This window comes from Actinia tenebrosa, unplaced genomic scaffold (assembly GCF_029948245.1).
Source record: "Actinia tenebrosa isolate PJP-AT-01 unplaced genomic scaffold, QUT_ActTen_1.0 PGA_scaffold10__47_contigs__length_13832649, whole genome shotgun sequence".
Lineage (NCBI taxonomy): Eukaryota > Metazoa > Cnidaria > Anthozoa > Actiniaria > Actiniidae > Actinia > Actinia tenebrosa.
Genome location: NW_028292570.1, coordinates 6,605,391 through 6,631,400, shown reverse-complemented (window position 1 = coordinate 6,631,400; position 26,010 = coordinate 6,605,391). Strand labels below are relative to the sequence as shown.

General features: G+C 35.3%; 1 protein-coding gene across 5 annotated transcripts; it reads left to right on the top strand.

The window, feature by feature from the left end:
* Positions 1 to 163: 163 nt before the first annotated feature.
* On the top strand, positions 164 to 25,708 carry LOC116299378 (uncharacterized). Of its 5 annotated transcripts, none has more exons than XM_031708030.2 (18): positions 164 to 372; positions 8,260 to 8,277; positions 11,314 to 11,387; positions 12,071 to 12,190; positions 12,418 to 12,754; positions 13,133 to 13,183; positions 13,999 to 14,082; positions 15,085 to 15,162; positions 15,282 to 15,452; positions 16,291 to 16,365; positions 17,240 to 18,142; positions 18,824 to 18,876; positions 19,332 to 19,527; positions 20,881 to 20,931; positions 21,547 to 22,136; positions 22,605 to 22,665; positions 23,999 to 24,080; positions 24,307 to 25,708. In XM_031708030.2, the coding sequence occupies exons 3-18, from the start codon at positions 11,334 to 11,336 to the stop codon at positions 24,467 to 24,469; spliced, it is 3,069 nt and encodes a 1,022-aa protein (XP_031563890.1). In that variant the 5' UTR covers positions 164 to 372; positions 8,260 to 8,277; positions 11,314 to 11,333; the 3' UTR covers positions 24,470 to 25,708. The 5 variants fall into 5 exon arrangements, with proteins under 5 accessions (XP_031563890.1, XP_088882788.1, XP_088882787.1 ...); XM_089026662.1 differs by having other exon boundaries at positions 164 to 3,803; XM_089026661.1 differs by having other exon boundaries at positions 164 to 3,803; positions 8,029 to 8,277.
* The last annotated feature ends 302 nt before the right edge of the window (positions 25,709 to 26,010 follow it).

The following is a 26,010-nucleotide window of genomic DNA, read 5'->3' as shown; positions in this document are numbered from 1 at the left end:
AGGTTTAAATATTATTCTAAATTATAGATCTGGTTACTGACATTATTATTACGAAGAATAGGATTTGATATATATTATTCAATAAAGTTATTATTATTGTTATTACTAAACCACAGGAACTCCACTAAATATTCACGCATGTGCAGTGAGCGGCCACATGCGAGTCATCGGATCGTCGTTTCCATCGGCCATTTTGAAGAACGTTACATGTAAAGAAATCTGGAAAATAACTGTTTTATTTGAAGAAGAAGGACCATGAATTGCTAGTGATAAAGACGAAAGGATAAAGTACGTTTTACATTGGAGCTGTTGGGAGCAGTAGACGACTTGGAGGTTGCTTTATCGCTCTTCATTTGGTCAGCTTGGCGTTCGGTAAAAACCATCTACGTTCTTCTTGTTGTTCGATGTATTTTGTTGCTATGCTTGGTGTCTTGTTGATAAACCTATCTTGCTGTTATACTTCAAAATCTCACTCCCCATGTCTTGAATCGATGATTTGGCACATATAGAATCTATAAATGGCATCGAGTAAGCCATTCATTCGTGCTGTTTGTGGCTGTTTTTCTTTCCAGAGTTTCTGTGGGCTTTTTTATGTATACTTCCCGCCGTAATGTGGAGAGTACTCCTATCTTCTCTAACTCACTTCACTTACAAATGAATTATCCGCATCTTTAATGACCTAGTGACATTAGTGTGAGGACGATTTGGGTGAAAACTATGGGCGCCCCCTGGATTTCCCCCCGGACTTCCTCAACAGGGAAAGTTTAGAATAATGGTATTTTTTATTATATCTGGGAAAGGTTGGTCCCATGATTTGTTCATATTGGTTCTTGCTGTATTTTTTTTCTCTTGTCCTTCAAGATTTCCGAAGACTCTGTTTTTTTGATAAACTAAGAATTGCTTTAATTGGTATTTATTAAGCAAAGTCACTATAAAATTCTTCTCATTGCTATAACACTCCTAACGTTTAATTGTGCCCTTCACCATATCTGCAAAAAAAGAAATGGTTTTACTCCATCAAATCAAATACACAGTGCAGTAATTCTGCTTTGGTGCTTTCATGATGTAGTTGGTTATTTCAGACAATTGATGGTTTTCACGTCAGCCATGTTGGAGGAATTTAACAAAAGAATCGTCAATGAATTCTTTTGTTATATCCTTTGACATGGCTGCCATGGGAATGGTTGAAAACCATTAATAAGCCATGATATCAAGACTTGTCAAACGGGTTCAGTTAATTGGCAGCAGTGTGGCATACAGAATGTTAGAACGCCAAAGGCTTTTTTTTAAATGTGATCATGTGTGAATCACCTTGAAAAGCGATATAGGAGATATTTACCAACTAGGAGGTCTGGGAAGGGAAAAACTGTGCCTGATGGCTTGAGTTTTCAATACCAAGGGCACAGTTTTTCCTTATTTGGACCAGCTTTAGAATGGTAAATAATTTTTTTCCATTTTTTTCTCCACTTGTTTTCATTATCATGTTTTGATGTTTAGCAATCTGGTATCCCTGGATACCAGACCACTATTAGAGATTAAAAAAATACTTCCCACTCCCACAGCCAATCAGAACACACGAATTTTAGGATATCCTACCTAGGCTGGGTAGACTAGAAACTACTTCATATTCAAAGTCTTATCACCTACATTAACATAAACAATATGGTACGATGATAATCACGAGGTACAGCCAAAATATCATTAACATACATTTCTTAGTTTGTTACTGCTTGAAAGCAGCGAGTGGCATAGGAAAATTTTCCTTGTTTCTCTGACATCCTAGCTTGAATGTCCTAGTTACATCAATCTCTTATCCTTGACCAACTTCTAACATATTTTATGTTTAAACAATATTATGTGTATTGTATGTGTTTCTTAAAATGTGTCTTAAACTAATATTATGAGACAATGTTTTTGTATCTTGCCTTTGCCAATGGCTTCATCCTCTACAAAGATGTTTCATATTGGTTACCTATTTAGTTACTTATGCCCACAAGTCCCTTAATTGATTTAACATAAGATAAAATGTCTGTAAAAGCCTCGAAAACTACCGAGAGAAAGCTAAACAAAGTTAGGAAGGTATAGAGAACAGAGGCTTGAAATCTGAAATCGTACAGAATTAAAAAAAAGTCATTACTCAGGAAGATGATACAATAGTGTATAACTTGTCTTAGCAAATAATAATGGTGCACTAGTGGACAAAAGCCAGTCAAATTAGTAATGATTACCAATTATTGGTCATTGGCTTTCCTAATGTACCAGAAAACCTACAATGTTTTTTTTAACTCTAATAAATAATTAGCTGTTATTTTTGAAATTTAAAAATATATATTTTTTATTTAATGAGGGTTGCACAAAGTAGCTACAAAGCTAAAAAGCTTGTGACCCTCAAAGACACATTAACCAAAAAGAGTCATAAAATGGCCTTTTGATTCTGAGATCAAATTAGAATCTAGAATTGTTGATATTTACGGAGGAAGAAAACAAGCAACTCTGTATCAAAAGTAGATGTTAGCAATCTCTTTAAAAAATTACTTTCTTCATAAGAGTGAGCATAATATTTCTATAACTTGTTAAAAACTATAATACTCTTGAGTATTTAAGTTAGAAAATTTAAAATCTTGATGAATTTTGTCATGTACACTATATGTGAATGTATAGTTTAGGAGACATCTGTGCTAAACTTCAGATCTGAGAAGGAATCGTTTTTACCTTTTTGGAAGTATTCATAAACAATAGACCTTTCTCACACAGCAGTCATGTCGTCTGGAACAATGGATTTTTTTCCTGGCTGGCCTAGCATTCAAGCGCTTCAGGATGAGTTTGAAGGGGCTGCCAGAAAGAAAGGCTTAGTTCTTGTGGAATAAACATAGCTGCTGTATGACAAAGGTCTAGACAGTTACATCAATCATTGCAAAAGTATGGATGTATTCTAACTACAGTGTATGCACAATGCACGAAAAATTGCTAATGTATCTTAGAGAATTGTATGAGTGAGTGCGTATATGTTAGTGTGGACAAATGGACAATATGAACGTAGCATTGCAACAGTGAGTTATATCAGAGAGTAAATGTTTGTGTTATTGTGTGTATGAGTGGAATGAATCCTATTTTACAAATGGACATTCTGAATGTTGCATAGCAACAATGAGTTGTATGAGTGAGTAAATGAATGTGTATATGTCTGTGTGTATGAGTGGACGGAATTCTATTTTACAAATGGACAATTTGAATGTTGCATAGCAACAATGAGTTGCATGAGTGAGTGAAGGTGTATATGTCTGTGTGTGTATGAGTCGAATGAATGCTATTTTACAAATGGACAATTTAAATGTTGCATAGCAACAATGAGTTGCACGAGTGAGTGAATGAGTATATGTCTGTGTGTGTATGAGTGGAATGAATGCTATTTTATAAATGGACATGATGAATGTAGCATTACACTAAAGTTAGCCTATGCGAGTACTTGATCTTCTGGTACTGCTGATCTTTGGATTTGCTCACCTACTCCAAAAAGGACCATTGTTATCCCAACCATATCTTGTGTCAGACAGGAAGAGAATCCTACCAAGTTTGGATACAGTGCTACGACGTTTGAAGCTGATATTAACATACATGTAACACTATACAAAGGATTACCATTTGAATTAGCTGTGGGATCAATGTTGTGAATTATCCTTATAGCACCTGACATTGGCTAAAGACTTTGTTAATACATTCACCTTGAATGCTTGGATCATTATTTTGATTGTTTCTGTTGGATTGACTCTTTGGTTCTCCTACAGGAACAAGAAACAAGCAAGGTAATATACAGTGTTTATTAATTATCTTCATTGGTGTGCTTAAGATAAATTATTGGGGAGATGTACATGTATGATCACTTTTATCACTGACATGGTGTACAGGGCTTAAAAAATTATAACGACTGGTCTTCCTCAAGGGATCCAGTGGATAAATTACTGGTCAAATTGTCTGGCAAGGCAAGGATTGAGCTCACTTAATATAAAAGCCAGTCATTTGCCATGACAAATTTTAATTACTTTTAGCCATACAATCAACTCTTATTACAGCGGACACTCTCAGGACTGTCACTTGGTGTCTGTAATAGCTAGTGTCAGAATTAATTATGGTCATTTTCTTGTCATTGTTTTTGCCAGAGATTTTGTTTCTGTCATTTAAAATATTGAAGTGTCTGAATATTGGGGTGTCCAGAAAAAGATAGTTGACTGTACTTGTTTCTGGCTCAACGTTGCTGGTCAAATTTATCTGGCAAGGCAATACAGTACTGCCTGAAATCATTGCAGCATGCGAACGCGTTTGTTTCGCGTCTTTACCGCGTGCGGTGAACGCAAACTGTACGCGGAATGGACGCGAATGGACGCGAATGGACGCGGTCAATACGCTCTTTCGTTCTTACTGCGGTTTATAGAACGTAGCATTTACAGTACATGTGCCGAGTACATTTGCAGTGAAAGTGCCCCAAAAACTAGACATCGCTTTTTAATCAAATGAGCAGCATTTTCTGAAAAACGTAGCATAATCATCGACCAAATGTACGTACATTTAGTCAGATAGTCTATTAATATGGAAGTTTGAAACTTTCGAATATTTTCGAAATTGAAATGTCGGAAATACTTGGAAGTTCGTCCATAAACTTCTATAACTACATGTACTGTAGTTATAAATAAACTGACCTCAAATTATTATCGCTGTGAGGAGGCCTAACCGCATCAATTTAAACCTTCAAAGTTCAATATGCTACACAATATATGTATTTTGCTAGAGGAAAGTTCAGTCTCCAAATAATTTATCAGAGTTTGAAGCAAATTATTAAGATCAAACCTATTTTTTGTCTCTCTATTAGTCGCTGCCGGTTCCTTTTTTTGACTGGTGGCAGTGAAAAACCAAATTCAAATCGGTTACTTGCAACTAACGAGTCCTCATAATATTTAAAATGCAAAGCGGCGGATTTGCACATATAGAATCTATAAATGGCATCGAGTAAGCCATTCATTCGTGCTGTTTGTGGCTGTTTTTCCTTCCAGAGTTTCTGTGGGCTTTTTTATGTATACTTCCCGCCGTAATGTGGAGAGTACTCCTATCTTCTCTAACTCACTTCACTTACAAATGAATTATCCGCATCTTTAATGACCTAGTGACATTAGTGTGAGGACGATTTGGGTGAAAACTATGGGCGCCCCCTGGATTTCCCCCCGGACTTCCTCAACAGGGAAAGTTTAGAATAATGGTATTTTTTATTATATCTGGGAAAGGTTGGTCCCATGATTTGTTCATATTGGTTCTTGCTGTATTTTTTTTCTCTTGTCCTTCAAGATTTCCGAAGACTCTGTTTTTTTGATAAACTAAGAATTGCTTTAATTGGTATTTATTAAGCAAAGTCACTATAAAATTCTTCTCATTGCTATAACACTCCTAACGTTTAATTGTGCCCTTCACCATATCTGCAAAAAAAGAAATGGTTTTACTCCATCAAATCAAATACACAGTGCAGTAATTCTGCTTTGGTGCTTTCATGATGTAGTTGGTTATTTCAGACAATTGATGGTTTTCACGTCAGCCATGTTGGAGGAATTTAACAAAAGAATCGTCAATGAATTCTTTTGTTATATCCTTTGACATGGCTGCCATGGGAATGGTTGAAAACCATTAATAAGCCATGATATCAAGACTTGTCAAACGGGTTCAGTTAATTGGCAGCAGTGTGGCATACAGAATGTTAGAACGCCAAAGGCTTTTTTTTAAATGTGATCATGTGTGAATCACCTTGAAAAGCGATATAGGAGATATTTACCAACTAGGAGGTCTGGGAAGGGAAAAACTGTGCCTGATGGCTTGAGTTTTCAATACCAAGGGCACAGTTTTTCCTTATTTGGACCAGCTTTAGAATGGTAAATAATTTTTTTTCCATTTTTTTCTCCACTTGTTTTCATTATCATGTTTTGATGTTTAGCAATCTGGTATCCCTGGATACCAGACCACTATTAGAGATTAAAAAAATACTTCCCACTCCCACAGCCAATCAGAACACACGAATTTTAGGATATCCTACCTAGGCTGGGTAGACTAGAAACTACTTCATATTCAAAGTCTTATCACCTACATTAACATAAACAATATGGTACGATGATAATCACGAGGTACAGCCAAAATATCATTAACATACATTTCTTAGTTTGTTACTGCTTGAAAGCAGCGAGTGGCATAGGAAAATTTTCCTTGTTTCTCTGACATCCTAGCTTGAATGTCCTAGTTACATCAATCTCTTATCCTTGACCAACTTCTAACATATTTTATGTTTAAACAATATTATGTGTATTGTATGTGTTTCTTAAAATGTGTCTTAAACTAATATTATGAGACAATGTTTTTGTATCTTGCCTTTGCCAATGGCTTCATCCTCTACAAAGATGTTTCATATTGGTTACCTATTTAGTTACTTATGCCCACAAGTCCCTTAATTGATTTAACATAAGATAAAATGTCTGTAAAAGCCTCGAAAACTACCGAGAGAAAGCTAAACAAAGTTAGGAAGGTATAGAGAACAGAGGCTTGAAATCTGAAATCGTACAGAATTAAAAAAAAGTCATTACTCAGGAAGATGATACAATAGTGTATAACTTGTCTTAGCAAATAATAATGGTGCACTAGTGGACAAAAGCCAGTCAAATTAGTAATGATTACCAATTATTGGTCATTGGCTTTCCTAATGTACCAGAAAACCTACAATGTTTTTTTTAACTCTAATAAATAATTAGCTGTTATTTTTGAAATTTAAAAATATATATTTTTTATTTAATGAGGGTTGCACAAAGTAGCTACAAAGCTAAAAAGCTTGTGACCCTCAAAGACACATTAACCAAAAAGAGTCATAAAATGGCCTTTTGATTCTGAGATCAAATTAGAATCTAGAATTGTTGATATTTACGGAGGAAGAAAACAAGCAACTCTGTATCAAAAGTAGATGTTAGCAATCTCTTTAAAAAATTACTTTCTTCATAAGAGTGAGCATAATATTTCTATAACTTGTTAAAAACTATAATACTCTTGAGTATTTAAGTTAGAAAATTTAAAATCTTGATGAATTTTGTCATGTACACTATATGTGAATGTATAGTTTAGGAGACATCTGTGCTAAACTTCAGATCTGAGAAGGAATCGTTTTTACCTTTTTGGAAGTATTCATAAACAATAGACCTTTCTCACACAGCAGTCATGTCGTCTGGAACAATGGATTTTTTTCCTGGCTGGCCTAGCATTCAAGCGCTTCAGGATGAGTTTGAAGGGGCTGCCAGAAAGAAAGGCTTAGTTCTTGTGGAATAAACATAGCTGCTGTATGACAAAGGTCTAGACAGTTACATCAATCATTGCAAAAGTATGGATGTATTCTAACTACAGTGTATGCACAATGCACGAAAAATTGCTAATGTATCTTAGAGAATTGTATGAGTGAGTGCGTATATGTTAGTGTGGACAAATGGACAATATGAACGTAGCATTGCAACAGTGAGTTATATCAGAGAGTAAATGTTTGTGTTATTGTGTGTATGAGTGGAATGAATCCTATTTTACAAATGGACATTCTGAATGTTGCATAGCAACAATGAGTTGTATGAGTGAGTAAATGAATGTGTATATGTCTGTGTGTATGAGTGGACGGAATTCTATTTTACAAATGGACAATTTGAATGTTGCATAGCAACAATGAGTTGCATGAGTGAGTGAAGGTGTATATGTCTGTGTGTGTATGAGTCGAATGAATGCTATTTTACAAATGGACAATTTAAATGTTGCATAGCAACAATGAGTTGCACGAGTGAGTGAATGAGTATATGTCTGTGTGTGTATGAGTGGAATGAATGCTATTTTATAAATGGACATGATGAATGTAGCATTACACTAAAGTTAGCCTATGCGAGTACTTGATCTTCTGGTACTGCTGATCTTTGGATTTGCTCACCTACTCCAAAAAGGACCATTGTTATCCCAACCATATCTTGTGTCAGACAGGAAGAGAATCCTACCAAGTTTGGATACAGTGCTACGACGTTTGAAGCTGATATTAACATACATGTAACACTATACAAAGGATTACCATTTGAATTAGCTGTGGGATCAATGTTGTGAATTATCCTTATAGCACCTGACATTGGCTAAAGACTTTGTTAATACATTCACCTTGAATGCTTGGATCATTATTTTGATTGTTTCTGTTGGATTGACTCTTTGGTTCTCCTACAGGAACAAGAAACAAGCAAGGTAATATACAGTGTTTATTAATTATCTTCATTGGTGTGCTTAAGATAAATTATTGGGGAGATGTACATGTATGATCACTTTTATCACTGACATGGTGTACAGGGCTTAAAAAATTATAACGACTGGTCTTCCTCAAGGGATCCAGTGGATAAATTACTGGTCAAATTGTCTGGCAAGGCAAGGATTGAGCTCACTTAATATAAAAGCCAGTCATTTGCCATGACAAATTTTAATTACTTTTAGCCATACAATCAACTCTTATTACAGCGGACACTCTCAGGACTGTCACTTGGTGTCTGTAATAGCTAGTGTCAGAATTAATTATGGTCATTTTCTTGTCATTGTTTTTGCCAGAGATTTTGTTTCTGTCATTTAAAATATTGAAGTGTCTGAATATTGGGGTGTCCAGAAAAAGATAGTTGACTGTACTTGTTTCTGGCTCAACGTTGCTGGTCAAATTTATCTGGCAAGGCAATACAGTACTGCCTGAAATCATTGCAGCATGCGAACGCGTTTGTTTCGCGTCTTTACCGCGTGCGGTGAACGCAAACTGTACGCGGAATGGACGCGAATGGACGCGAATGGACGCGGTCAATACGCTCTTTCGTTCTTACTGCGGTTTATAGAACGTAGCATTTACAGTACATGTGCCGAGTACATTTGCAGTGAAAGTGCCCCAAAAACTAGACATCGCTTTTTAATCAAATGAGCAGCATTTTCTGAAAAACGTAGCATAATCATCGACCAAATGTACGTACATTTAGTCAGATAGTCTATTAATATGGAAGTTTGAAACTTTCGAATATTTTCGAAATTGAAATGTCGGAAATACTTGGAAGTTCGTCCATAAACTTCTATAACTACATGTACTGTAGTTATAAATAAACTGACCTCAAATTATTATCGCTGTGAGGAGGCCTAACCGCATCAATTTAAACCTTCAAAGTTCAATATGCTACACAATATATGTATTTTGCTAGAGGAAAGTTCAGTCTCCAAATAATTTATCAGAGTTTGAAGCAAATTATTAAGATCAAACCTATTTTTTGTCTCTCTATTAGTCGCTGCCGGTTCCTTTTTTTGACTGGTGGCAGTGAAAAACCAAATTCAAATCGGTTACTTGCAACTAACGAGTCCTCATAATATTTAAAATGCAAAGCGGCGGACCCTAATAATTCTCCGATTTTATACACAGAATACGAAGCCCCAGACCGTTCGTGACCTGAAGAGTCTAAAAATAATACTACATTCACCACGATTGTGAATTTTATGCTTTCGAGTAGCCCAAGAGTGAATCGAAGTAACGAATTCTGTTGTGAATGTAGAAGTATAAATAAAAGTTGCCTTAGGAAATTGCAGGACGAAGAATGTTTGAGAGATCTAAAACGTACAAACGCACTTGCATAAGAGTATGCGACAAGATAAACGTCATACATGTAGCGTTACACTGTAATCAATTATCTATGTCGGGCTCTAAAATATCTAATGTAATTTCGTTTTTTCGTCCAATGTTACTCTATTACCTCGAAATAAAGCACGAAAGCATAAAATACTATTATTTTATAAAATAGTTGGAACTTTTGGATAGATTAACCATTCCAACTGGATCAAAATCGAGGTAGAAACGCTCCCCACAAGATACAGTACAAAAGGGCAAGAGAATCGCATATGACCACATTTAAACACAGTTACATGTACATGTAGCTCATTTTCGATTGATGAAACAATTAATTCCAAAGAAATTCTACACACAAAAAAAATCGACTCCTGTACTGGTTGGTACAAACTCGAACTCGATTCCTAAATGGAACTTTTAAAAAACTCGAACTCGGGCCATAAAAAATATTTCGTTGAATGCCAAACCAGTAGGAATACTGTATAACCAAACAGCGCTTTGTACAGTATGATACTGTATGGGACGCGTTTTTTCGGCAACCGCGGTTAAATCGCGGTCAATTCTAGGTCAGGACGCGGCTTATTTGCGTTTTTACCGCGTGCACTGAACGCGCGACGGACGCGTCTTATGCCTCAATGATTTCAGGCGGTACTGTATTTGACCGGACAAGCTCCAATTCTTGTAGCACATTTTACTGGTGACTGGCCCTTATTTTAAGCCTTGGGTGTACACATGGACACTTCTCCCAATATTTTTTTTGCCATCGATTGATTAGATCTCTATTTTTTTTACTCTGTGGTATTGATGGTTAATTTTCACTTAGGTCTTATTGTACAGTATCTTAGGCCCAGGGCAAACGTCAAACTTTCCATGCACCGAACTTAATTACATCAAAGAATGCTGCCTCATTATCACCTGGTATCCATTGTTTTTAATGACTTCGGTGCATGGAAAGTTTGACGTTTGCCCTAGGCCTTATTATCCTTGTATTTTATATACGACTATTTCAAGAAAGGTTAGCGAAGGTGTTGTTACATGCTGCATGTTGATAACCAAACTTGAAATGCATTGTGGATCATATATGAATGATGTCGGCATAGAAGAAACCCTGTTGCATATTGGATACCAAGCTTGAAAAATGCACTATGGGTGATAATAATACAAATAGAAAAAAGTCCCAAATTTTTCCAGTATGTTTTCTTCTGTGCTGACATTTTTTGCATAATGAATTTGTCATTTTATATACATATACCTATTTCAAAAAGGATAGCAAAGTTTTTGTTGCATGCTTGACCCCATAGATGCAGACTTGACCCCATAGATGCAGATGTATTTTCAGTATCGTGTAGTTACAAAAATTATCCTTACCCCCTCACGGAGGAATTTTTTAAAGACACTGTCCCCCCTACCCCAGAAATTCCAATTTTCTTTCATACAAACTCTGTAATTTTTGTTCTTTCTCTGACCCCCCTACTCTTTGGAAATTCCAAATTCCTCTGTGGGGTGGGTATGGATTGTTTCTGGAACTACACATTAGCCATTTTGAGCTTGAGGAAAAACTGCAATACCAACTCGACCCAGTTTTTTCCTCATCCTCGGAACTGGTAATTGATTTTCTTTGTTTTTTTGTGATGTCACAGGTCGAACATATGTAACAGCCATGTCAGAGACTGGAGATGATTGCTATTTCTATTACTACTCTAAGTGCGCCAAGGTATGAAAACTAGTGTTCAGCACCTAAATAGAAACTTTTTCCATATTTGTGGAAACGTCAGTCATGATGAGCTTGAGGCCTGTTTGAGTCGCACAGCGGGTGAGAAAGAATCTGAACGCTTCAACTGTCAATAGAAACAACTTTCTTATTTTTCTTACATGAATAATGTATTTTTATGTAGATGGGATTCTAAGGACTTTGAGACATTTTGCATTACTTTTCTTTCATTCTGTATATTTGATGTGTATATTTTATTGTAAGGGCATTGAGATTATGGAATGTTAGAAATATAGAACAGTTTTCCTTTTTGAAACCATAATCTAAACACTCGGGATGCTGAGAGAACACTAGAAAAGTATTCCACTCTTCTTGATTGTTTTCTGACTACCTTAAGTGTTTGGCTTGGAGTATCTAAAATGGAAAACTGGATGCTCTTTACATGTAAATCAAACAAACATCCTTTAACACCTTGATTATTCATGTTTAGATGTATGCCCATAATTTGTTCCCTATTAGGAATGACCTTTCACCTGTCTATCTTTGACCCGATAATTTAGAAAAATATAGATGTCATACTATTATTGATAACTAATTTTCATTGGAAAATGTCGATTTAAAGCTTTAATAAACAGCACTGTTTCAGGTAAAAGCTAATATTTTGCATTGACTTATGTTTTTTTAAGGGTGATATGTGCCCATTTAGGCATCAACCTGCAGCTCTTGGATGTGAAATTACATGTCATCTTTGGGAAAAGGGAAGATGTTTTAAGGAAGCATGTACTTTTAGACACATGGTCATAGAGGTAAGGTGAAGGAATTTCAACCAATATTTGCCAAATAACAAAGTCACTAAAAACTGGTTCACCATTTGTACTTTTTGCTCGCTCTGCAAAAATCAAGTACTAAAAAGCAATTAGATGAGGTGTCAAAAGCTTAAGTGTGAGCCTCTGGCATGGAAGACTGTGCCGTCACTCCCAGCAATCAATGTAAAATAAATTTACATATCTTAAACATTTCAAATCATTTACAGAAAGAGCGTAATACGATACCATGCTTCTGGGAGTCACAAGCAATGGGATGTACAAAGAACAGTTGTCCCTTTTTACACTTGAAACCAAGGCAAATTGGGCTGGTTCCACCACAACCAAGGCCAGCAATGACCGGTACAAGAATGCCTGTTCACCCATCTGCCAATCAAAGCATTCCTACTTTACATGGAAATGTCCGACCACACAACACTCGAATGGGGCCTATGCACCCACAGGGACCTAGGGGTCCTGCAACAAGACCCCCAATGTATAATGGACCTGGCGTGCCATTCAATCAAGGACCTTACATGGGTGGACCAAGACCTATGGGATATGAAGGTAACCACCCTTGAATTAAGAAATTATTGTTTTATACAAATAAATCCAATTGTATACTTAAAAAAGACCCTTGGAATAAGGTTGAAGATTTACTGTAATGCAGCTAGTAAAGTGCAGACACTCAAAAAGTACATGTACTGAATTTGTTTTGTGCCAAATAGTTCGACAAAATAGTACAATGTGGTTTTCATTGAGTTTTGAAATAATAGGTAGGAGAAGATCATTTACCAGAGCATTCTCCAAGCCTTGATGAAATCCCAGATCTGTATTGTTTTGTATGGCTTCTTTACAGATTTTTATTAGTAAATAGTGCTAGATATATAGTTATGTATTGTATTATGGATATAGAAGTTTAATTTTTTTCATGTTGATTCTTAGGTTTCATGCCAAGAGGTCAGCCATCTTTAATGATGTACCAAATGCAAAACAGTATGTATTAGCCTACCACCTTTAAAGAAGACCTGTTTACCTTGGGTGTAATGTTTTCCCATTTCAGACCCCATGTCATTCTCTTAAGAACAAGATTCTTTGTTTGAGTTGTATCCATTTGATGTGTCTTCTCATGTGCAGCCATTAAGCAAAGAAATAATGCTCTAGGTCCACTTGGCATTTAGTTGCTTGTGACATCAGAGCACCAACTGATCTTAGAAAATAAATTACCCAATCGGAATTTGGAAAATTTGCAAAACTGAGGTGTCCATTTTTGAATCTCTCGAAATTATGGATTTCCATGCCACCAGATGGGGGAAAAAAATGCTGCTAATAAGCACTTGATAAGTGTATTTCTTATTCATAAGTGACAACCAGATGTTAAGGGGTTTTATTAGCTCACTACTATTTATTCTTAAATTGAAAATTTGTGGGGAATGGTGGTAGAATGATAGTACAATCATGTTATGTACATCTCACCACTGGGGTCTCAGGTTTGATAGCTGGATTTTGCATCTCGTGTGTAGAGTTTGTTAGGTCTCTTCTTTGATTGGAAGTTTTTTTAGGTTTTCTGATCAGCCTGGCTGTTTCAGGATATTGATAAAATTTGAAGACCTTATTATTTTGTTGGTGCATATAATTCATTGGAAGAGAAACCCCTTTTGGAGGATTTGGGAGAAAAATGAAATAAGGTTTTCTTTATTCTATATTATTTTTAAAAAACAACCCCCCCTCCCCCAAAGAATAAAGTCATTATGTAAACTGTACCAATCTGGTATTAATAGTATTGTTATTTTCTTTGCACTGAATTGCAGATCAACAGCACATTGCAGGCATGCAGTACCCACGAATGGTGCAACCAGGAATAATGCCCAATATTATGATGAATCAGCCAAGAGGTACACATGATTTGCATATTTACTAATTTATAAATGGATCAGGGAGGAGAGAGAAATGGCTAAAAAAATAGAGGGGGGGGGGGGGGGGGAGAAACAGCGGGGAAAATCTAGAATAGGTAGAATGGAGAGCCATGAAAGAGGAAAACATAGGAGGGAGAGACGGCCAAACAAATAAGGAAGGAGGAAGAATATTTAAATGTTCTTCTCTTCTCATACTGTAGTAATGCCTTAAAATGAATCTTTTCACATCTAATATGAATAGTTACCAAGGTACAGCAAAGCCAGAAGGGTCTGACTAAAGCACTGTCCACTTTTTATGAATAAGTAGCAACTTACTAAAACGCTTGACTAAGAAATTCAGCGATAAAAAACTATATTTTAAAAACATTTTAATAAAAGACGACGTTTCGACATTTACGTAATGCCATTATCAAGTCAACAACAACAAGTATCTTTATTACCAATTTACATATATACATATATATATCAAATTAAGCTTTACAATAGTATTATTTAACCAAGATTCAGGTAATAGCTGCTCAGTATAGCAAGCTAATCGAGCTGAGCAGCCGTTAACTGTTAATAACACATTGATAAGGTCGCCTTAACTATAGCCAAACTCAGTTTCTGATTTGGACTATAGATAAGTTTAAGGATTTTGTTATTGTAATTAATTAACATGGCAATTGAAATGGAAATAGAAAAGAGGAAAAAAATATAAAATATAAGTCAATAAGAATAAGAAATTACAAACTATATTTAAATCATGAAACAATGAAAGATAATTACAGAAAAAAGATATATGTGCAAGAATAAAAGATAATAACAATGATATAATTACATGAATAAAAGGGAAAGAAAAAATGAGAATGACATTATTTTGGCTTACCCTTTCCTATTCTATTATGAAGAAAAGCAAAGATACCCCTCTCCCCCCCCCCCCCCCGCCATCCCTGTGACATGTGATTGCATGATGCTTATCTCATTTATGACAATCTTCAGGAAATTTCCCATATAAAGACAACATTGGAAGAAGAGATAATTATGATGATGAAAGTGATGATGATTATACTTCTTCAGGTAAGTCTGACGAAGACTTTCCTTTCATGAGTAAGTCATAACATTTCCCCTGTGACAGAAATTGCCATGAACACATGGAGTTCACTTTGTTATAAATGATTATTGTGCTTATTCCAAAGATTACTCCGATGTTTCAATCAGCGATGGTGAGAAAGAAAGGAGGTCAAAGCCCAAGGATTATTCCCACAGACGGGTTCGTAGCCCAAGGCATCAATCAAGTAGAAGAGAAGTGAAACGAAGAAATGATACCAGAGATAAAAGAAATGAACTTCCAAGATCATCTAGAGAAAGTAAGCTGGCTTGCGTCTTTTAATCAAAGACATTATAGGGTACTTAAGTGATGACATTATCAAAATTAATATTTTGCTGTAATGTATTATGGTTCCTAATTTTGATTGTTTAGAAGAGACCCGAAAAACAGTGATTTACTATTTTACCAGTTCTCATCAAATTTGTGTGTAAAGATTAATGTCTTTTTTGATTGTCTGAAATTGATAAAGTCAAAATTTAATATTTCCGTGACGTGACATTTGCATTTTTTTTTCCTGACGTTACACTTGAGTACCCTATAGGCTGACAATATGGATGTGATTTTTTGGACTACACTAAATTGAAAAAAATGTTTTGGGTTGAAAAGGTTCAATAATCAAAGCTAAGACTGAAAGATATTCCAATAAAACAATTAATGAGGCTAATATTATGCATGACAGTTTTGTTCTCAAACATTGATTCAAGTTACCAAACAAAGCATTTTGTCACTCTTCATTCTTCATGTACAAACACTCCAAATTCCCAATATATTGAATACCCAGAATTCCCCTCGGTCTTAGCTTCATCGATATGACCTTAAATAAGCCTGAAGCGAGATGACGTTTTACCCCCATCTCTAGACCATAATACTTTTCACACTGCTTTTGTTCTTTAATTATGACTATTGCTCCTGTATTTTCTACGTAAGGAATCAAAAATTTTAATATGAAAGAATTTAAAAAACTATTATGGTATAGAGTCTGGGGTAAAACGTCATCATGCCTCAGGCTTATTGAAAATTTTTTTTCAATTTGGTGTATATCAAAAATAAGGAACACTGACTTACATTTTCATATCCGTTAAATATGTAATCCATAGAAGATAAAAAACACGAGAAAAGAAAGGACAGAATACGCCAAAGTGAGAGAGAGAAAGAAAAAAATAGAAGCAAAGGTAAAAGTGCATTTATGAATCATAAATAATTTTGCTTGTTATCTCATTGTCAAGGCTATATTTGCAGACAAATACTAGAATAAGTTGAAAAAATAGCAAAACACACTTATGTGCTGCGTGGAGTTATACAGCATGTGGGGTTGGTAGAACATGAGAGCGATGTTAAGAGAAGCATAACACTCAGGGGGTAATTCTCAACGCCTCTTAAATGTTCTGCCAATCATTTGCCAAGTGCTTTATAACTGCATACAGCACATTATGAAAGTATTTTTATTTCTTTTATAAAATACGAATTAGGATAGCTTTTATTTTGTATAGGAATGATGCAATTAAAAGTGTGCATGAGTGCTGTGTGCTCTCATAAAGCACACGTTCCCAGCCAGTCAGAACACCAGATTTATAACCTTTATTTTATGTAATGTTATTTATAAAATATTTGAGATATAACGAGTCCGCTGATTGGCTGGCTACCATGTTTTATATCAGACAACATAGACACACTCATGCAAAGTTGTAATATTTTCTAAAAGCAATATAAGATGGTTGCTTTATGTCTCTGTACTGTGATATAAACACTCTGGGAGCTGTAGAGCACTTGAGAAGCAAGAGAAACATTGGGCTATGTCTCTTGTTCCTAAGCTTGCTTTTCTCTTGCTCTACAGCTGCCAGCCTGTTTATATCCTAGTACAGAGACTTGCACATGACTTTTTCATTTTTTATCTGTTTCAATATTGTTAAATATGTATTTTTCTTTTATGCTTTGTAAAGCGTGTTGAGATTTGTGGAACAAGCTATATTAAGAATTCATTTTATTATTATTATTATTTTATATTCCTAAAATATTATTATTATTTGTGCATGGTATGTTATACAGATATTGACAGCAGCCCTGGCAAATCTAGAAAAACAAGTGAAGATAAAGACAGTGCTAACTCTGAAAGGAAGAAATCACTAGAAAAAGAAAAATCTGACAATGAAAATAGTGATGGTGATATTAAAGTAAAAACTTTAGAGGAAATACTAAGAGAAAAAGCTCTGAAAAATCTACATGAAAGAACGGCTCAAAAAAAGAAAGAACGAATGGAAGCTGAGAAAAATACAAAAGAGAACAGTGATGAACCAAATGATGATTCACCGGAACCAATCATTAAGAGTGTTGTATCTGTCAATAAGACAGAGTCTACTGTTTCATCTAAAGGATCTGAACCTCAGGAAACTGATGATCTTGGCTCTAATGTTAAAACAAAGACTGTCCCAGAAAAGAAAGTTCAGCTAAGAACAGCCAAGACTATTATTCGCAGTATAATTGAGAGTGACAATCAAACTAGTACGTTGTCTACTGAAACTGTCCCAAAAAAACTAGTTCGTAAGATTGTGATTGAATCAGATGAAAATACCGTGTCTCAGAAACCTATTATTGCAACAAAAGAGTCAGATAAAGAAGCCTCGGCTCTGAAACAAGCTACTTCAGGTATATCAACCATTAAAGTCAAGACCCTTGAAGAAATAAGGAAAGAAAAACAGGAAAGAATAGTAAGGATGAACCAAAAACAAAAAATAAATAACAAAGACTTAATTAATGCAGATAACTTGTCAAAAATTGGAGATGAACAAGTTGTTTCCAATGAAAAGAGCACATTGGTAAATGTTAAACCAGTAAAAGGCAGAAAGATTAGCATCAAAAAGAGAGATGACGCAGGAACAGCAAAATCTAATATCATAAAATCTGGAGGTAAACTGTTGCTGAAAAGAAAAGTGGCCAAGACAGAAACTGCAGGTATGGAGAAAAGTAAGCAACACCTATGAAGCACAGGTGGCATAGCAGTGTGAGCGCTTGCCTCTCATCAATGCAACGCAAGCTCAATTCCCGCCGGGCTCGGTGTTGCATATGAGTAGAGTTGTTTGTTGGTTCTCTCCTGTGCTTCGAGGGTTTTCTGGTTTTCCTCCCTCCACAAAAACCAACTCCTAAATTCCAATTTGATCACGGAATGAGGGCCACAAGTTTGTTAGCCACTGGCTATTAAGTGAAAACTCGTGAAAAAAGGACAAGTTTTTTTTAAGCTTTTGATTGGATTCAAAAAAATGCAAAGCATCTCCAGCTAATCTGAGAAAAATGTTAGCGAATCAGAATTAATTTTTTTTTGCAAGATTAAAGGTTGACGCTTTTTCTCTTGAAATTAAGGATAATGGATTTCTAGACCAACAAATGATAAAATGATAAGCGCTTGATAACTGTTGCAATATGTAATGATTTTTATACTTTTATTGCAAGGTTGGGTGTGTTTGAATTTTTCACTGGCTAATTTTCGTAGGCTTCCTGACCCCTTAGTTTTGCAGTCATTCCTACGTCATTATTTCAAATCAGTTGGCTATTAGAAGCTTTCTCTTTGACTTTATATTTTGTTGACCATCAATTTATATTGAACTTATTTTCAATTGTTTTTCCTGCTTTATTTAGAAAAAGATATACCATCAAAAGGTGTCGTTCAGTCAAAGTCGGAAAACAATGAGGTAAGTTTTTTTAATAATAATTTATTATTTATGAGTCATAAAATTGCACAAGGATAATCAAGTGCCAGTATGAGGGATGAAGTTGTTCCCGGCAGTGTTTAGATAACCATCCACAGTCCATGACACAGTAGTAAGGGGTAGGCATGTGGTAGCCTCCAACATTTTTGGTAATGGATTGGTAATTAATTCTGTTTTATCCCGTCCGAATTTCTGGGACCTCACTACACTCTTGCAAAGTCTCACTGACAGAAGTCAGTGAAAAACTTTACTCACCTATAAAATACCTACTGTAAGTGATGAAGTCACAAAAATTAATTTTGGCTTGATCATATTTTTGGTTAACAAATTTGATAAACAAACAGAAAAGATGTTGACACACCAAATTTGGCGAGAATTGGACAAATATCAGCTGAGATATGACCACATTAAAACAGTTATTCATTATTTTCTTGTAGAATGAGACAGGAAAACCCAAAAACGTTTTCATAAAGTCATTTGATGAAATAATGAAAGAAAAAAGAGAGCGTCTAAAGAAACAAAACCAAGAGCAACAGGAAAAAGCACAAGACAAAGAAGGTACATCAGTGACAAGAATTAAGAGACCAACTATTGTCAGAAGAAAAGAAACAGAAAAAACAGAAGTCCAGCCAGGTATTTCTTCTAATACTCAGTGCATTAAGGTGGCTGCCTACTTTTGAACGTTTGAATTGAGCCCACAATGAGCGCGCGCTCAAAAACCGCTGAAAAATCTACAAGATTTTATTGAAGAACCATACGCGTTTTGAGCTTCAACAGGGCAAAACCCTCAAATTTTGCACGGGACTCTATATTTTTTGATAGCTCATTCGAAAAAACTCCTAAAAATCTAGGTTATATCAACATTTTAGGAAAAGTTTAAATCAGGAACACGTGAAAAAATAGATTTTTGTAGGGATTTTTGTTCGACTTTATGAGATTTTTTAAGAGCACCGAAACTACAAAATATGACAAATCAATGTATCTCTGTCTTTTTGTCGAAAATATCCATGTGTTATTGTAGAAGGATTGACTAGCCTTCATTCATGCAATCATATAGTCTGCAAATAACTATTATCTTATTCATCTTAGTTTTTTTCTAATCACTTCCAGTGGCGCAATTTTTACTCCAAAAGCTCGTGCGTAGGCTTCCATTAAATGCTGATTATCTCGAAAACGAGCTCAGGACACCCTATTTTTCTTTCCAGATTTGGAATCAGCATTAAATTTCAATTCGGAAAATCGAAGTTTTAAAAAAAGCTTAAATCAATTTCCAAAAGTAGGCAGTCACCTTAAATGTTATGTATTACACATTTAAAGGGGGACTAGCACTTAAATCTTCCGAAATTTAATTCGGCTGAAACTTCAATAAAATAAACTTTAAGGGTCTAATAATCACTAGTTAAAGTTTTTTCTTCATAATCCAATGAGAAGAATTATATTTTTACGAATTTGTATAGGTGTCAGTGACGTCACACACTCAACACTAAACATTGCTCCATACATTTCTTCGTAAATAACTTCATGTTTTACTTGATTTCCATTAAGCCCACAGGTCCACTGAGGGACTTTACGTACATAACTTGTGGTTTGAATCATTTTATGGTATCTTTTCATTGAAACTGAGTATAAAACTAGCGTATATTTTGATTACAAAATACAAAGAAATGTATGTAGCAATGTTTAGTGTTGAGTGTATGACGTCACAGACTCCTATTAAAAATCGCAAAAATATAATACTTCCCATCAGAATATCAGGAAAAAACTTTAACCAGTGATTATTAGACCTTTAAGGGTTATTCCAGTAATGTTGCAGCTGAATTAAAATTCGAAAGATTTACATGCTAGTCCCCTTTAGGTCAATATCAGTGTGATAGCAACAGAGAACTTGAAACTGGAGTATTTGGTTGATAATCTTCCTTCCTCCAAGAACACGCATGCCACTGCAATAATTTGTAACACGAAATTATTTTGCATTTTATTTTACAGCAGCACCCAAAAGATTTATGTCAAGGAAATTAAAAATAGTTCGGCAGCAAGGTAAGAGTATACTGATGATTTTAGCATTTCTGGGGTTGTAGAGCACATTACATGTATGTGCACTGTTTTAGAGGAATCTAAATACTTAATAAGTGTTTGTAAAACGTTTAATTTGGAGGAACGTAATATGTGACTCTTGTCCTGTTGTTCTTTCCCGCAACTAGTGTTTTCCTTAATTTATTTGTTAAATAAGTACTAGTTGTAAAGCTAATAAATGAATAATAAATAAATACTTGTATGGCATCTTTTTCACTTGCTGATAGTAAAAAGTGATAGGAAGCCTTACATGTAGTTCTCATGTTGATTTTCAAATTTCTTTATGCATGAACTGTCATGTAAATTCCAACCAGTTAACAAATTGATTCACAGCCAGGGAAAATATCCAACAGATTATGACCTTAGAAAGACAATTATATATGAAAACTAATGAAACAATACGATGTTTTCTTGTTGTTACCTCAAGAACATCATCAGGTCAGTTTCTAACTGACATGATGATGTTGTAGAGATGATAGCAGAACGTCATATTGTTTTATCAGTTTTCACACAGAAAATAATTATTATTTAATAATAGTAAAACATGTCTAATGTTTATATTTTTCTTCATATTTCTAGGATCTCTGTCTAAAAGCAGCAGTAGTACTAATCTTAACCCACCATCAATAGATACAAGCTCTACACCAGCATCCCCAAACCAGTCAGAACCAGGTTCACCTGCGTCCCCATCTGATGTACCACCATTAACAGGACAGATCTTATCTGCTGAGAGTAATGTGGGCACAGGAAACCAGACTAGTGTCAGTGATGTTGAATCAAGTGCACTTGAGCAAAATGAATCTGAATGTGTTGATGATGCTGATGATGTTAGTAATAAAGATGATAATGAGGATGATGATGATGCTGATGATGATAATGATGATGCTGATGCTGATGATGACAATGATTTTGATGGTGGTGCTGGTGATGCTGATGATGCTGCTGCTGCTGATGACAATGCAGAAGATGATGATGATGATGAAAGCTGGCAGCATGAAGAATTACCAGAGGTTCCCATGGATACACCGACCCTGGAATGTCCTGCATTCATAGCTGGCACATCCTCAGAAACACCAAAAGCCGCTGCAGTTTTTCATATTCCTGGCAAGACTATCGTCCTTGACCACCGGACATCACCCACAAAAAGGCCAAGGTCTAGTTTAGAAGAGGTAAATTTTGAAAATGAGTCATTGAATCAGTTGAATGTTAAACTGCTATGAACTTGAGAGAGTTAAGAATTAAGTGTTAAGAGTCTCCTAGTGAACAGATTTCAGGGCTCATTTTGATTATAAGAGGCTTATTGCCATTGGATTTGCCATTCACCAGCAATGCAACCTGGGCGTTCCATTACTGGACTTGGTGTCATATTGAGAAGAGTTGTTCGTTGACTCTCTTCCATGCTTTCTCTAGTTATCCTCCTTCTTCAAAAATCAACTTCTAAATTCAAATTGGAATTTCAGTGGATGAATAACTACTTCTTAGAAATGCCACTGCTATATCTTTGTTGTTTCATTATTTCTGTTATTTATTCATCTTAGTAAAGTATATGAGGATTTTGATAATTGTTGAATATTGTATTTTTCACTTTATTGTATTTTATTAAGTATATTTTTGATTTCATTTTGTTTTTGGTTTAGTTATTTGGTGTCCCTTGTGATGACGATGAACCTGGATCACATCAAAATCCACAGATAGAAGGTAAACAAGTTAAGATAATTAGTTTCTTCAAACAAACGAATGCCCTATTTTGCTATGGTGTCGCATGAAGAATCATGTTTGTGGAAGGGGGGCAAAGCCGTAACAACACAAAGAAAAGCGTGAAAAGTTTAATTTTTAGAACTTAGAAAAACATTAATAGCCACCTAATACCTCATATATCCTCTAGGATAAACTACATTTTCTTAAATGTTTGAAACCCAGACAATTCAGGCCTACAATTCTGCTGAATCTATAACTAGTCCAAATTCTTATTCTTCTTTAGGATTCTGTCCCCCTTATAAACAAGCTGTAACGTCATATTGAAATAGGGCAATTGAAAATTTAAGAATGCGGGGTTTATTTTAGTACAGGGCTTAAAATAACAGCAAGTCAGAGGACATTGTTTGATCACTTGTGGCCAAACACCTTGTAGACCGTTTCTCTTGACTCCTTGTCACACTGATTGATCACACGTTGATCAGTCTGTTGTGATTGTTTTTCATATCATGTCCAGCCTGGCATCAAGTAGTATTCTTTTAAGCCTAGTACATAGTAAAAGTGTTACCGCTTTTCAAATCATATTTATTGTATAATAAATATAAATTTATATGAAATTAAAATTTGTATAGGAAATCGCACGATCTCGAGTACAATTTGGAAATTAATACGCACGAGTAATGTTTTGAAAGTTCTTATATTACGAGTGTCTATTAATTCCAAATTGTACGAGAAGATCGTGTGATTTTTTGTTTATACTTCACTCAACAAAATTTCAGTAAAAAATTCGAAGCGGTGCCGTTCATCTTTGTCTATTTGGCGGCCGATTTTCAGTCCATCGTGCAGCTGAAATGCATAAAAAAGATTAGTTCTTACGGCTTTAAAATTTTATTTATGTTTTTTAAGTACAAAATGATAGAAAATAATTGTTTTGACATTGTTTTGGCCTTGTTGCCATAGCGACTCAATTCGGTACTCCTACGGAGTACAATTAACGCTATAATTGTACTCCTCTCGACCAATCAGAGTCGAGTAATTTTGTTGAGTGTACTATAAGGTGTGAAATTAAAATTTGGTGTGAAATGTGATATTTGGTGTGAAATGTGATATTTGGTGTGAAATGTGATATTTGGTGTGAAATTGAAATTTGGTGTGAAATGTGATATTTGGTGTGAAATGTGATATTTGGTGTGAAATGTGATCGCTTGGGTGAGTGTAGTCTTGAGAAAGGCTGTCGTTGAAGGTCACTGACGTTTCAACAACCTGAGCGGAAGTCATTTTCAGAGTCCAGTGAGAAAATGGGAAATTAAGATTAAAATTCTGTACTAAATTGCAGAGGAAGAAAAGGAGGAAGTGTCTCCAGCTAAAAGAGTAAAGACAATTTCCCAAGAAACCCATGAAGCAATTGTTAAGGCAGTGTAAGTAGAAATAATTATCTTTGATATTTAATTTGTTATCTTTGCGGTTGCTGTGCACTGCTAATGCGCAGGGCCGCCTCTCCATTGCAACCTAGGTTTCATATGTGAGTGGAGTTGTTTGTTGGTTCTCCCCTGTGCTTTGAGTATTTTTCTCCAGGTTCTCTGGTTTTATAACCTGTAGTACTTTCTCTGTTAATTTGCTATTTGTGTTTGTGTTACTTTACAGGAACCAAGAATTGTCTAAAGAAAAGGAAGACGATTTTGACCTTGACCTTGATCTGGAAGAAGAAATTGCAAACCTGTCTCCTGGGAAACCCCACGATGATTCACATGAAGGATATAATGAAGATGATTTATTACTGGAACTTGATGAAATGATCAATGATTAGGATTCACAGGTCATACGTTGATAGAAAGCAGTGGTGTTGGAACTAGACATTTGTTCATAGATTGCATTATCGTGGGCAGGCTAGGAAGTACAAAATGGATTCTTTACGGATTCCTGGGTGCAGATATCTTAAGTAGATCGAAAACTATACCTTTTAAAGTACAACAACAATAAAGCAAAGAACAAAAAACGAGAGACATTCAAGAGCAACCATGAATAATTTACAAAAAATAATTTTTAAGGCAAGACTTCTGAGAACAGCCAGAACTTCTAAAAACAGTCAGAGATTACTAAGCAGTACCCTTCGTATAATATAGCAGTTTTAAAAAGAATTACTCTTTGGCATGATGTATGCAAGGGTTTTTGATTTTATTTCATACTTCTCGTTGTGGCCATTCCATATCTGACAGGATGCAATTGCTGGGTTTCAATCAGCTGTGAATCTCATCTGCACCAAATGGCGGCCAAACATTGACCAAATTGTGCTGTTAACCCGAAAGAATACTATTCTGATAAATTGTGATTCATCTGTTGAACATTCTGCACTAGACAGGAAATGACGAAACCCAGTAATTAGGAGCTACTTGTAAAGTAGCCATCTTCATAACATATGGTAACAGCAATCCGCTTCATTTCCTATTGGATTCCGCGTACGTCATCGCAGCAGTGTTGTTGCTATTTAACAAAATATTTCTCATTAGCATCCATTTTTAATGGCACCAAGTATTGCCGCCAAGTTTTCGTCTTTTGGCTCTTGGGAATGCTTGCAACCCAGCATTTCCTCATCCAAGGTCAAAGAAATCAATCCATACATAGGTATTCAAGATAAAAATACGCTTTCCATTATAAACTTTTCTTTATGAAATGCTGGTAGTTAAGGAATCCTCGTGTTAAGGATAATTTATTATTAGATATTTGTGATATTTGAGGATTTATTCATAACTGAATGTAATTGAATTGCCCAAAAAGTCATGGGGCAGTCAATCTATAGCCTAAGCCATACGATTTCTTTAAAGTAACTCAGTAAAATACTTTTTAGTGATGAAAATCTTTGCTCATACAGCTATCCTATCAGAAAGAAATTATTTTTATAGAAAATATAAGATTTTGAGATATATTGGAAGTGTAAATATATAATGGAGACTTATTATGTTGCAAAGTTTCCAATTTATTGGGGTTTGTTAATTATGTTTTCGTTGTAAATAAAAGAGTACCTATCAGTAGGTAAATTTGATACGCACTTGTAAGTACGAGTTCTTTGTTTTGCTACCTTATGTAGACAGACCAGAAAACCTTACGGTCTTCGGAAGCTCTGCACTTGGGCTGCCTGTGGACAGACCCGACACTAGAGAAGAACGTTTGCGCATGCGTGCATTAGCACGTTTTATAAGAATTTTACACGTTTGAGTGAGAAAGTAAATGTTTGTTTTTCTCCGAGTACACAAAAAATTTCTCGTGTATACTTTAGTGTACAATAGCATGAAGGCGTTTCGAGTCACTTAAATCAAGAAATATTTTACCCCGGCTACCATTCGACTATTT

What these genes read in the sequence shown, in the direction of transcription:
- LOC116299378 (XM_031708030.2), top strand. Translation starts at nt 11,334, where the DNA reads ATGTCAGAGACTGGAGATGATTGCTATTTCTATTACTACTCTAAGTGC. An exon ending in AAGACCTATGGGATATGAAG is followed by an intron (nt 12,755 to 13,132) that starts GTAACCACCCTT and finishes GTTGATTCTTAG; the next exon opens with GTTTCATGCCAAGAGGTCAG. An exon ending in GGCCAAGACAGAAACTGCAG is followed by an intron (nt 18,143 to 18,823) that starts GTATGGAGAAAA and finishes TGCTTTATTTAG; the next exon opens with AAAAAGATATACCATCAAAA.